This window comes from Periophthalmus magnuspinnatus, chromosome 19, assembly GCF_009829125.3.
Source record: "Periophthalmus magnuspinnatus isolate fPerMag1 chromosome 19, fPerMag1.2.pri, whole genome shotgun sequence".
Taxonomy (NCBI): Eukaryota; Metazoa; Chordata; class Actinopteri; order Gobiiformes; family Gobiidae; genus Periophthalmus; species Periophthalmus magnuspinnatus.
This window is the reverse complement of record NC_047144.1, coordinates 12,319,483-12,333,110: the sequence shown is the minus strand read 5'-3', so window position 1 is coordinate 12,333,110 and position 13,628 is coordinate 12,319,483. Positions and strand designations below refer to the sequence as shown.

Sequence of the window (13,628 nt, the reverse complement as noted above, 5' to 3'; positions counted from 1 at the left end):
AAACAGACACCCCAACTGCAGTTAAGACAGTCCAGACTTCAAATACAGGGACACCCAAAGACAAACTAGAAGATGAGGAGCCATATACTTTAGTGGAAAGGGTAAAGGAGGACTTAGTTAAGGTCAGTCAGATCTTGCAAAAAGATTTCTTAAGTGATGGCAAAGAAGAGGAGTGGGAGGAGTTTTCTAAAGATGAGATTGAAGAGGCACAAAGACTTTCTGAGTTTTATTCTCCATTTGAAGAAAGCAAGCTCTTATTTAAACACCAAGCATTGTCAAGTAAAGACATTGAATTGGCCAAGGTCGTAGATTACTTGACAAATGAAATTGGTGCGAGCTCGCTTTCCAAAATGGCAGAGTTGAAAAGTCGTTATGAAGAGGAGGTGAGGAGGGAGGGTGAGGAGAAACAAAAACGTATCCTTAAACCATCCATGACACTACAAGAGAACAAACTAAAAATGCCTCCCCCAGCTTCGACAATGCACACTTCACCATCTGAGAAAGATTTAAGCAAACTCGCAGAAGGAGCTGAAAGTATTTTAGAATCGCCTGAAGATTTGTCCCATGAGCAGGATAAGAGCCCTTTGTCAGACAGTGGCTTTGAGACAAGAAGTGAAAAGACCCCATCAGCCCCCCAAAGTGCCGAAAGTACAGGGCCTAAGCCTTTGTTTACAGACTCACCCATTCCCCCCTGTGTTAGTGAAGCTAGAGCTGATTTTTCTATGGAGGAGGCGTCTGCTATTCCTGCCATAGACTTTGAACCCAGTAGCTCGGCACAAGCTTTAGAGATGCTACAAGATGATTCAATGATGAGCAAAAGTGTGTGCATAAAAGAGGAAACTCAAATAACCACGACAACCAGAAGGATGTATCATAAGCCCCAGTTCACAGACAGTGCAGAAATGATAGAGGAGGGAATGTCGGTGCGAGATATAATGAAAGCTTTTCAGTCAGGAAGGGACCCATCCAAAGAGCTAGCAGGACTTTTTGAACACAAAGCTAGCCAGGATTCAGTCAAAGGTGACGAGCTAACACCTAGGTTTTTAGATAAGTCTAAACCTAAAGTTGAAAGAATAATTGAGGTGCACATTGAGAAAGGACATAGCACTGCAGAACCAACAGAAGTTATCATTAGAGAGACAAAGAAACACCCAGAACTGTATGTCTACAAAGGTGAGCGTGGATTTAGGGAGTTTTTAGATTATGAGGATGTTCAACAGGAAGAGGAGGAGCTTATTGCTGAGGAAACATTGCCCTCCTTCCTGGAAACTTCCCGGGTCAACACTCCTGTATCCCAAGAGGAAGACAGTCGGCCCAGCTCTGCACAGCTCATAGCAGATGACTCATACAAAGCACTTAAACTATTGAGCCAACATTCAATTGAATACTGTGATGATGAGCTTTCAGAAGTTAGAGGCGAATCGTATAATTTTGCGGAAAAAATGTTACTTTCCGAGAAGCTTGATGCTTCTTCTGCTTCCCAGTCAGACACAGAAGAAACAGTGATTGAGAAAAAGCGACACCAAAGTCCTGAATCTGGTAGGAGCACTGATGCTAGCCCACAAAAAGATAGTAGTCCAAAAAGGGGGTCATCCAAAGAGGGTTCCCCAAAATCAGGGAAATTTTCACACAGGGATGAATCAGCGCAGTTTGATAAGGTTACAGTTCTGCATTACACTACTGAACCAGGCAGCCCTAAACATGCGGTGTGGATGCGATTTACAGAGGACAAGCATGATAGCAAGACCAGGGAGAATTTACTTTATGAAGATAGGGTGGACCAGACAGTTAAAGAGGCGGAGGAAAAACTGAGTGAAGTTTCTCAGTTCTTCCGTGACAAAACCGAAAAGCTGAATGATGAGCTGCAGTCACCAGAAAGAAAGCCTATGAAACGCCAAATAAAGGAACCAAGATCATGGCCGAGCTCAGTTTGCAGTAGCCCTGAAAAAACACAACAGAAGTCTAAGGCAGGAATAGAGACGCAAGATAAAAGTCAACCCAAGGAGTCTTCCATTGGCAAAATATTTACTAGCATGACAACAACAGAAAAGAAGAGTTCAAGTTTACCAAGCAGCCCTCAGAAAAGTGCTACATCCCATGTAACTGAGCCAGCTAGGTCTAGTGAGTCCGAACCATCTTCACCAATAAGGTCAACGTCTAGAGTTAGTGCAGTGAGAATGAAGTTTGAAGCTGCAGCCCAAAACCAGGCCAGTCAGGCTAGTCCCTCCAAAGTACCCCCACCAGTCCAACCAAAGCCGTCAGTTAAAAAGATGCAAGAGAGTAAACTTCCAGTATTTACTAAAGTGTCAGACAAAAGTTCTGTTGATAGGGATGTTGAAAAGGAAAACGGTAAAACAGTATCGCCACCAAAATCTCCCAAGTTCACAGAGGACAGCCAGGCAAACCAAAATATTGCCTCACTTCAGAAATACAGTGAACAAGCTAAGAGTGTTGTAGAAACACAAGCCAAAGACAGCAGTAAGAAAGTTGTAGATAATGTAAATGAGATCAGAAAGGTTGCAAAGTCAAAAGAAACAACATCTGAGGACTCAAAAGCAGAAACCGAACAACAGTTGAATAAAAATCTTCGAAAAAGGTCAGAATCTCAAATTCCAGTTCCCAAATCACCCACAACCCCAAGGCCTTCGCAAATACCAACGTTAATTAAGAAAGGGCCTAGCGTTGATGTAGCCCAAAGAAAAACAGATTTGACTTTTGAAATTTTGGATAATGCCCCAAAAGATTCAAACTCTAACAACCTTCCCAGTCCCAGAGAGGTGCTTGAGAAAGTTATTACATCTCCTACCGCGGCCACCACCAAAGAAAATTTCAAAGGTATTAAGACGTTACCAGTATATGTAGGTGTGCAGGTTGGTAGACAGGCAGAGAGGGATGCCAAGGGATCATATAATGTTAAGCAAAAACCAAATGGTCTTAGCCCTATTATTAGCCCTGATGAAGACACATTGGAGCAGGTTTCCTTTATAGACAGTTCAGGGAAAAGTCCAATAACCCCAGAGACCCCAAGCTCAGAAGAAATTAGTTATGATCTCACCACACGAACTCTAGATGGTTTTATGGGATTTATGCCAGGGAAACCCAGCCCAATAATGGAGGTATCTGAAGAATCAGAGGGAGAGGAGAAAGCAGTTTTCACATTCAAAGAAGCAACTCCAAAAAGCAAAGATAGTCCAGACACAGATGTAGTCAACGCAAATAAACAAGAAACAAACGATAATGAAAAAGAGTTGAATGCGTTGAATAGATTGCAATCAGCAGGTGATGAAAAGCAGGCTGAAAAATTGCAAGAAAGAAAGGATATCCCAAGAGATAAAGGTATTGCGTACATTGAGTTTCCACCCCCACCTCCATTAGATTCATCGTCAGATAAGTCCGACACTGAGAGGAAAGGGTCTTGTGCATCTTCAGAAACAGAAACTGAAATGATGGAGGTGAATTTACAAGAGGAACATGATAAACATCTACTTAAAGAGCCAATAATTTGTATCCAACCTCCAACTCCTGTACCATCCGGGGGTGAAGATGGCCAAACTGAGGAGGAACAAGATGACGAGTCTATCTTCCAGCCAATTCCTTGTAAAAAATTAACATCTAAAGCTAAAGAGGAGGAGGAGGAGGATAAGAAGAAAGAGAAGAAATGTAAAAAGCATGATAAAAATGGGAACAATAAAGAGGCAAATGGTACCAATGGATCCAATGGTTCCAAAGGGTCCAACGGTAAAGGAGAGGACTATGACTATGAACAGAATGGCAATGACCAGTCCATTACTGACTGTTCCATAGCAACAACAGCTGAGTTTTCCCATGACACGGATGCAACAGAGATAGACTCATTAGATGGATATGAACTTCAAGATGAGGACGATGGACTAAGCGAGCAGGCTGATCTAAAACTTTATGGCTATCCAGACAGCAGGAGGGATGTATGGGCGTCCGACTCTTACAGGACAACGGACCGGTCTTTTCCTCCAACTAAACTGGAGGTTATCGAGGAAGAGAAAACGCCAGAGGAATACCAGAAGGATATTTGCAAAAAAGACACAAATGGAAAAACAAATGGTGTGAAAAAAGACAATGGTAAAACTGATCCAAAGCCCTTGGATAATGAAGGGTTTTCAGACACTTATTTTAGTTACAAATTAGAGGAAGAATTTAACTCCACTTTTAAGACTGTTGCCACTAAAGGGCTGGACTTTGACCCGTGGCCGAGCAAAAGTGGAGATGAAGTTGACATGGGCGGGACCAAAGGGGGTAACGGTGAGCCTAAACCTTTTGGCCTGGCTGTGGATGAGCAGTCCCAGGCCACAACACCAGACACCACTCCGGCCCGAACCCCGACGGACGATAGCACGCCCACGAGTGAGCCTAACCCGTTCCCCTTCCATGAAGGGAAGATGTTTGAGATGACGCGCAGTGGTGCAATTGACATGAGCAAGAGGGACATGGTGGAGGAGAGGCTGCAGTTTTTTCAGATTGGTGAGCATTACCCTTTAGTGGGCAGGTACCGAGTCAGGGATTTAGAGTTAGATTTACATGATGATGAGGAGGAGGAGGAGGAGGAGGACACTCAGGAGTCCACACAGGGTTATCCACAAATGTCTATACCCACAACTACAGTGCAGCTAGAGATCTCAAATGGAGCAGGGTGTAGCAGCAGATCTCACGACTTCACTTCTCACACTGAGCCCACGTTTTCCACTTTTAGAACAGGATCAAAGTTTTCAAGTGACAATAATTTTGGTGTTTCAAATAGCACTTCCAAGTCTAAAACAAGCACTTTTGATTCATGTCATTACATAACTACAACCTGTGAAACCTCAAATTATTCAGCCTATTCTAACTATAGCACATCAAGCATGACAGATTACTGGAGCAATATATCTTTAGGTGTTATAAATTATTACACTTTGGGTGGGACAGAGGAAAACATGGACACAACACACAACATCCATAGTAGCAATTCAGATTCTCATAACAGTTCATTTGAGTCTACTCAGGTGGACAAAGCTGTATCTAACTTAACTATAGGTCCCACACTACAAGAGCACAATGTAGTAGAAGTACAGAGTATCACAGGAGACAGGGATACAATTCATGTAGCAATTACACACACTGCAGCCAAAGAGGTAAAAACTAAGATATGCAAATCTAGGTTACCAGTTAGGGTTCCTAATCACAAGCTATGCATTCAGACGTCTTCAAAAGCACTACTTACTCACAACCAAGCAAGAGAGAAGGATAATACAGGGTACATAATTGGTAAAAGATGTGACCAGTCAAATAATTCATTTCAGAAAAGCAAAATTCCTATTTGGAAGTCAATAAGAAGGAAAGACACTAAATCTGTGGTTAAAAAGCACAATATTAATATTAACCAAATACTTAAAGATAGCCATAGCAGAAAATCCAAATTGAAAGAAAGTAATGGTGAAATGTGTAGGAAAAAGGCAAATTTTAAAGCTCATAATAGCAAGGATAACAAAGCCAGGGGTCAGCTAGGACCTTCACACTCATTAGAGGAAAGGTCACTACATAGGAAAGTGATTCAAACTAAATCTGTGGTCAAAAAGCAGGGCATCAAAACAGTCGACGTTAACCAAATACTTAAAGCTAGCCATGGCAGAAAATCCTCAACAGAAATGGTAGAAAAACAGAAAATCAATAGTGAAGCATGTAGGAAAAAGTCAAATTTTAAGGAGGACCAAGCTAGGGGCAAACCAGGATCCTCACACTTATTAGCGGAAAAGTCACTGGCCACTGGGGACACGAAGCACCGAAGCAGGAACACTTCCCTGTCAGAGAGGAGAGCCGGCCCTCCACCCACCTGCACCCAACGCACCTCCACCACAACACCTCCGCCCGCACCACCTAGCCATGTGTCAGCTGAGGTTGAGCCAGCAGCAGCCAGGATGTGTAGGTGGACACGGGAAGGACAGAAGAGGCCAGAGAGTCAGGCTGATGCTCCACTCATGGCTCCCCCTGTCACAGAGAGTTTGTAAACTCTTTTAAACCCTTCTTATTATGAACTCTACTCTCTCTATGTGAGGAGATGCATGCAGGTGTTGTTGTGGTGGATTGTGGGTGATCTGTGATGTGATGTACTTGTCTCTTCTCCTTCTGCTTCTTGTAGCTGTCTTGCTGTCTCAGTATGGCAGGGCGAATACTGTTGCAGACATTGGCTAGATATATACTTACTTTTAACTTTAAGAATAGTTTTGACCCTTACAACGTTTTTACATAATGTTTTTACTTGACATGGGCTGCAACTAATGATAAATGAAGTGGTCAACTATAGCATTTTTCCTATTAGTTGACTATGATTATTTCTGTTGTACATTGAGATTTCTGGACTTGATTTTTAACCTCTTAAAACTGAAAATATACTGACTAGGGACTTGTAGATCTATTCAAAATCTGTTTAATAATGCCACTGTCATTGTCATAAAGCCTCTTTTGGGTTGTGTTATAGAGTCTGTATAGTCCAGGTAACAACTTTAACTTTATCAAATGCGATTACATTATGACAATTTAGACGCTTTTATTCAAATAAACTGTTGCAGCCCTACTACTTGACACTCAGTCAGGGGTAATACTTATTTGTGCATTATGTTGGTATAGATATCACTGACATGGAGTAGATGGATGAGTAAATGTGGCAGATGAGACCACCAGAAAATACAGAGAGTTAGCTATTCAGGTACTGATAGTGAAAAGACAACACTAACTAAGGCAATGTAGGTAGTGAAAATTGATCCAACCTTCTAGTGTGTCAATGAATTGCCCTACATACTAAGCCACCTAAAGGTCAGATTTCAATTATTTGGATTTTTTTTTTTCTGCTGATCTTTTTTTTTTTACTCAGCTGTGGTTTTAAAGGGACTCACACTTAGCAAAATGCCCCACTCTACACCATAGGCAGGAGTTGTTCAGTGCAGTCTTGTGCTTGTTTGCTTGACGTATATAGAGGTAGTTTCTTCGTGGTGATCGCCGTCCTTTTGCTCACAGGGAAAACAATTCATGAGCTTCACTTGAAAATCACTGTAACTGTATACCACCAGCTAGAGGTGGTACGCTATTTCATGCAAGATGCTAAAGACCAATACAGCTAGTGATTTTAAGTTAAGACAATGAATTGCTTTCTTCAGTGGGAGGGAATGTTGCCTGATGGTAGAAAGTAGCTTTGAAGTGCTGTGATTTTTAACAATTACTAATACTAACTGAATAACCTTTGGATTTTATAAGTAAGGTCTATTGGAGTCTATTAAGTAGTTCACAATGTCTACTGCAAGTTTAATTAAACAGATAATGCTTGATATGTTTGGTACCAGTAGCCTATATTGCACAGTATGATTCAGAATACAGGCCAGTTAAACAAAATTACTTTTAAACATACATTAAAAAAATTACTATGTCCAACCAAACATTGTTAAACATAAATACAAGCAAAACTCATCACACTGCACATTGATAGGACGATTTTAATTTGATGGTACCAAAAGACAAAATTACACAATATTAGAGGCCTATAAATTAGAATAGATAACAGTATTTTTATTATATGATTGTTTACATGCTTTTAAATAATCAGTATTTGTCTCGCTCCTCTCTGCTTCCTGGATGCTGTGAAAATCTAGGTCCACAAAGCCCATGTGAGAGGACCGACCTCCGCATGGCCATTGTAGCAGACCATCTCGGACTCAGCTGGACTGGTGAGGGAATGCACTTTCACCTCATGTTTAATATATACATAATACAATATCATAGATATAGAATCATGTTTCTTTAAAGGGCCCATATTAGGCTATTTTCTGATCTATGTTTTCTGATCTATGTTATAATATTGTTACCTCCCGAAAACATACTTGGAGTTGTGTTTTGTTTCATTCACACACATGTTTTAACACACAGACCTGAGTTCTTCTCTCAAACAGAAAACACTCTGTTCCACCTTATGATGTCATGTGGTAATACAGGAAGTGCTCCACTGTGTTTTTTTTAACTCAATCGAATAGAATCATTTGGATTACTTTTCAGCTCTGGAATTGCCCATCTCTGCTGAACTAAAGGTAAAACGTAGCAGTTAACTTGAAAACTACTGTTAAATAACATTCAAAGGTGGGACAGAGCATGTTGAGCTTTGGAGATGTAGAGAGACAAATAATAAAGGGTTACTCAAATATGTGTGAAAGAAACAAAACACAGACATGTTGAAAAAACAGATATGTTTTTTGAGGAGGTAACAGTATTATAACATAACATAGGACCTTTAGTAGATACCAGACCTGCCAGGATCATGTTTCTTTAAGCATGGGTTAGTTTTCTGCCAAATAGGCTGCACTGCAATGAGGAGTTTTCAGTATCCGACCCACCCACATGTGAATAATTTGAACTAGCTTCAAAGCAGTTTGTTTTGTGGTGTCTATTGCCCCCTGGTGGACAAACAGGGCCATGCGTTTGTGCAGCACTGCAGAGGAATTTATTCATGTCTCAGATGAAACAGATTAGAACACAGTAAGTATTCATTGTGCATAGGAACTGATTTGTTTAATTGAATAAAAATGAATCATTTTTAAAATGCAGCTCTAAATTCTTGCTAATTTTATGTATCAAAAAATATCTAGGTCAGTCTTTTCATCATAAATATATTTGTTAGGTAATTATTCTCGACACATTAAAACAAAGCAATAAGCAACATACCTTAAAACATGTATACCAGATTTACAATATGTCTGCTGGCCTAACACACAACATTTAGATTATGTGAAGATTGTAAGATTAGATTATTTGTTTTTGCAATTACTGTCATCTACAAAAAGAGATAACTAAGATGTATTCATAAATTATCTTTAGTTTTGAACACGACAATATATTCAACAATGGGGTGTGGTCACTGCAGTCTGACCCGGCCCACCTGCACTGCAGCATAGCCCCGGCGGCTTGTGCATGTCTCCCATTGGGTGTGGCTCTGCTTGTATTTATGAAGGCGAGCGAGTTGCATTAGAAGTATGTCAGGAGTTGAGTTGTTCTGAGTCTGTCTGTGCAGGGACTGAGTGAGTGCCCTTCGAGGAAAAAGCCCTGATTCATATTTAATGCTTGTTACCGTGGCAAAGCAGCAGATGTAACGCACATTATGTTCTTGGGAGGTGAATTTATGACTACCGATCAGACCCGTCTGCACACAACACGCAAAACCTCACATCAAGTGCTGCTTTCAACATATTCTGACTGTGTTTGGCAGCTGAGAGCCTTGTCCATATTACCATCAGCATGAAATAAATCAAGATGGCAACATGATATATAATACACTTACAAACATTGTGGGTTAGTTGTGTAAGATGCTGGAGTTTCCCCTTCGTGGGACTAATAAGTCCAGACCATAAACGATAAGGTGGAAAGACTAAAAAGGTAATACCAAACTGAACTATTACTGCTACTAAAACTATTTCCTGCAGATTTTTAGTGAATAAAGTTCCAAATGTAGTGATTCTGATAAAGATTTGCACTGAATTTTGTTTAACAGAAACCACTGAATCAGTTGTTTTTTCTGGCTGTTGTTATCTATATATATTTGTTTGCTCACATTATGAACATGTTAAATAAACCCTACAGTCTTTTCAGCAGGTCTGAAAACATAATACAAAATTGTGTTCCTTTTCAGTTCATTTCAGAAATGTAGAGGAGTAGAAAGTACAGATACCTTCTCTCAAATGTAGTGAAGTAAAAATAAACTGTACAATTTTCTTACAAATCTTAGGTATATCTATTTAAGTACTACGTTAGAACTGTATTTACTACTTTAACTTCGTTACATTCCACCACTGGGCTACTATTAGATGTTAGAGGTGTCAAAATAATCAATCACCAGATACTAAATGATATAAAAAGTAATCCTGAAACACTCATTTCAACAACTATTGATATTAAAGAAATCTCATAAATAGGAAGAGAATTGGCATTTTCTCATTAGATTTTAAATGGCCTTATTCTGTATCAGAATAAGGCCACATTATTATATATTAAGAAAGTGTTTTATTATCATTGAAGTATCAAAATCAATACCAAGCTTTGTTCTTAGTTTCGAAATTGTATTTGAAATGTTTGAATCATGACAACACATTTGTCATATTTGTAAAATAGTTTAACAATACAGTACTAAACTCAGATGGTAAAAAGCTCACATCAGCACATATAACAGTGTTGTTGCTATAGATACCCCACAATTGTTTTCCTAACTATATTTTTTGTTTCGTTACAGAGCTGGCCAGGGAGTTGAATTTCTCTGTGGACGAGATCAACTTTATCCGTGTGGAAAACCCCAACTCTCTGACCGCTCAGAGCTTCATGCTGCTAAAGAAATGGGTGCACAGGGACGGTAAAAATGCCACAAGTGAGCAACAATACACCATTATAATTTATTAAACATGCTTTTTATGGGTTTCAGCTTCCTGTTGATAGGCGACATTTTGAGGACTTTTGACCAGCACCCAGCAACCTTACTGTTAACATTACCTCACTACTTCCTGTCCTATTATTTCTATGAGGTTTTTACCAAGTCACTCTAAAATGTATAAACACTTACAGATAAGTCAGTGGACAGGAAGCTGCAGGTGGATGTCACTGACAACATGTTAAACACTAAGAGATGTTTGAGAGATTTTTGTGTCAATGCTAATGCTAATGTTGAGGCATAATAAATATTAAAACAACACCACAAACTTAAGTGTTCTACATATAAAAACAGGTAGTTTATACTTTGATTCATTTTACATTTAAAGGTTGTTTATTTTATATTTTATGCTTTTAATAACAGTTAATGTTTGAGACACAGTTAGCTAGCTAGTGTGCTATTGGTAGAGCCTATTGGTATCTGTGCTAGTTATTTTATCACTCTGAAATCCATAGATCCGCAATACTGATGAAAACAAAACGCTCTTACTATTCTCCCGTAGATGATAATCAGAGCATATTTTCGCAGTCTTTAAATGTTTTGGTTGAGTTGCAGAAATACTGAATCAACTGTACTCTTAAACATAAAAGTTCTTCCTAGCAACTTTTATGACAATTTATATAAGATTTGCTTGATATTCTAATGATACATACCTTCAAAACAACTATTTTGATATTGTTTGAGTATATTTTTATATATAAAATTAAACAATGACAAGTTGAAATAAATAGGTCCAAAAGAAGTTTTTGTAGATCCTACCCATTTTGATTACCTCATCGACTTTGTATTTCTCTGTCTTGTAGCGGATGCCTTAACTGCGGCGCTCACTAAGATCAACCGGTTGGATATTGTGACTTTGCTGGAAGGGCCCATATTTGACTACGGTAACATTTCAGGCACTCGCTGCTTTGCCGATGATAACGCAGTATTCCCGGATCAGTCCGATGGTAAACAGTAGCCCACCCTTAGCCTACTGCCTCTCCAGTCTATCTCTTCAGTCTCTCCCTCCATCTGTCCTCACCTCGCCCACTATGAGCTGTAGGCGCTAGGCAGGCCATAGCAAAGGCCATATGTTTAAATCTGCAGCACGTTTAGAAATCCAGTAGACAGAGGTGGTACTCAAATTTTGACAAGTAGAAGTAGTAAAAGTAGAAGTAGTAAATTCTGAACCATTAATGCTACTACAACTCAACAACCACTCAGGTTACAACCACTAATTCTACTTTCAATACTACTGTTAATAAGCATTACTTTTACTACGACTACATTACAATAAGCACTATAGGTCTGTAAGTGCTGCTAACAACAATGATAGAATAAGATGAACATGAACTATGGCTACTGCTACAACCATGTCATTTTATAGGACTTTTTACAACTAGGCCAGACTTCAAGACTGATCAGAACATATTCTTACTACTGTCCACCTCTGCTTATGTACTTTGTTTTATTTTTTTATATACATATAAAAAAAAGGGTTATCATAGTGTCATACTGGAAGGATTTATTTCGGTGAAATTTTGGACTATGAAACAATTCCGTGTGTGTGACTGCTGTTGATAAGTGTTCAAAAGCATGAAACTTTATTAAGAAAACTTGTGCAAATGTGTCATTGTAGCATCTGATGTTTCAGATGGCTATGGCACCGAATCATAATTTGGTTTAGTTATGTTTATGTGTATGTAAGTACACAACCTCACACACATATTAACTTGATCTTGTAAATACATGGAAACATAATGATAAAAACCAAGTTATGTTGCTTTAAGTGTGGCAAGTCTATCCCTCTCCTTCTACCTATCATTCTTCTTTGGTTTCAAAGATGGTAGCAACTGACACACATTTTACATGTCTTAATTTGTCATTATTTAGTGAATGACATGTTTTCTGATTGTAAAATGGAAATGCAAATGTAATTCTCATATTTATCTTAGTAATGTGGTTATACTGGCTTAAAATGTAACTAAGAAACAAGTCGTGTTAATGTTTACTAATGCTATGTTAACTAAAACTAACCTATATTAATGATTCTGGAAGCAATTTTTGAGGATCACAAATTTGCATGGCTTTTGCTTTGTTGTCAGAGGCTGCCTGCTCTACTATTGTTAATACATGGTGGTCTTTTCAACACATCTGGCCTAGTTTTAATAGCACTGTAACATAGATGAGTTGAAAATGGATCATGCTAATGCTATCTTCTCTGTGTGTGTAACTGCTGTTAGCTCCCATGTAGCTAGCTCTCATCTCCGGGTGCTCCAAGCCTCCACTACACGCTCTCCTGCTTTGATTCCAGCCTCTTCCCGATTCTCTCCTCTCCTCTAACTCCTAACACAAATTACCCGTAATAATAACCAGCTATAACTTTTTCAATCACTAACCTGCCTTTGCTAACCTCGATGCTAAGCTAATGGACTAGTTTTAACTTTGAATCGATGCTTGACCTTTGCATAAACATATGGCTTTGTCCATATGTGCACTAGAGAGACATATCCTGATATAATCTTAGCAAAATGTCCTACTGTTTGATCCTGGAAGTCATGCAAGAAACCTAGCATGTTTAGCTGTTTCTTTTTCTCTTTTTACAATTATTTTTCAACTATTTTGTGGGAATTTCTATCTTTCAAAGTCGTCTCTGCTCCGAACTAAGCTCTGTTTTGCTTATCAATTGATATAAGCAAATAATTGGCTTCTGCAGCTTCAAATATCATTCATTTGAACATCTTGTGCATTAAATGTCTGTCTTTTCATGCAATATGTCCATGCCCGTCTTGTCTCACTAACTGTTGTCTTCTTGTCTCGTGTGAATTGTGTTATAGCCAAACCTGTAAAACTTCTTAGCTCTCCTACATTTCCTCAATACCTTAAAAAATCACTCTTTCCTAAATCCTCAATATCAACTATCATTCCGAGTCTATTCCCTGCAACTTTCCCATTTCCTAGTTCAACTTCCTGTTTACAATTTAAGGCCCCGCCCCCAAATCCACCAGTTTATATCCTCCCTATTGCCCCTGTTCTGCCACATCTTTCTGATCTCTCATACTCTCCTCCTCTGTATTCCTCTCCTTGTAACCTCGCTACCTTTTTTTTTCCTATTAATTTTCCGCTTGCTAAATCTGTATCTTTCAAACTTCCTGCTCTTCCTCCTTGCCCTTTGACCTCT

The 13,628-nt window shown here is 39.1% G+C and overlaps 1 protein-coding gene across 13 annotated transcripts in view; it reads left to right on the top strand.

The window, feature by feature from the left end:
* Positions 1 to 13,628, top strand: part of LOC117387351 (ankyrin-3-like) — a 134,600-nt gene that overhangs the window by 112,475 nt on the left and 8,497 nt on the right. For all 13 annotated transcript variants that reach the window (XM_055229384.1, XM_055229382.1, XM_055229386.1 and 10 more), the window contains 3 exons: positions 7,656 to 7,730; positions 10,277 to 10,408; positions 11,272 to 11,415. In XM_055229384.1, coding sequence (XP_055085359.1) covers positions 7,656 to 7,730; positions 10,277 to 10,408; positions 11,272 to 11,415 — 351 coding nt within the window. The remainder of the gene's footprint in view (positions 1 to 7,655; positions 7,731 to 10,276; positions 10,409 to 11,271; positions 11,416 to 13,628) is intronic.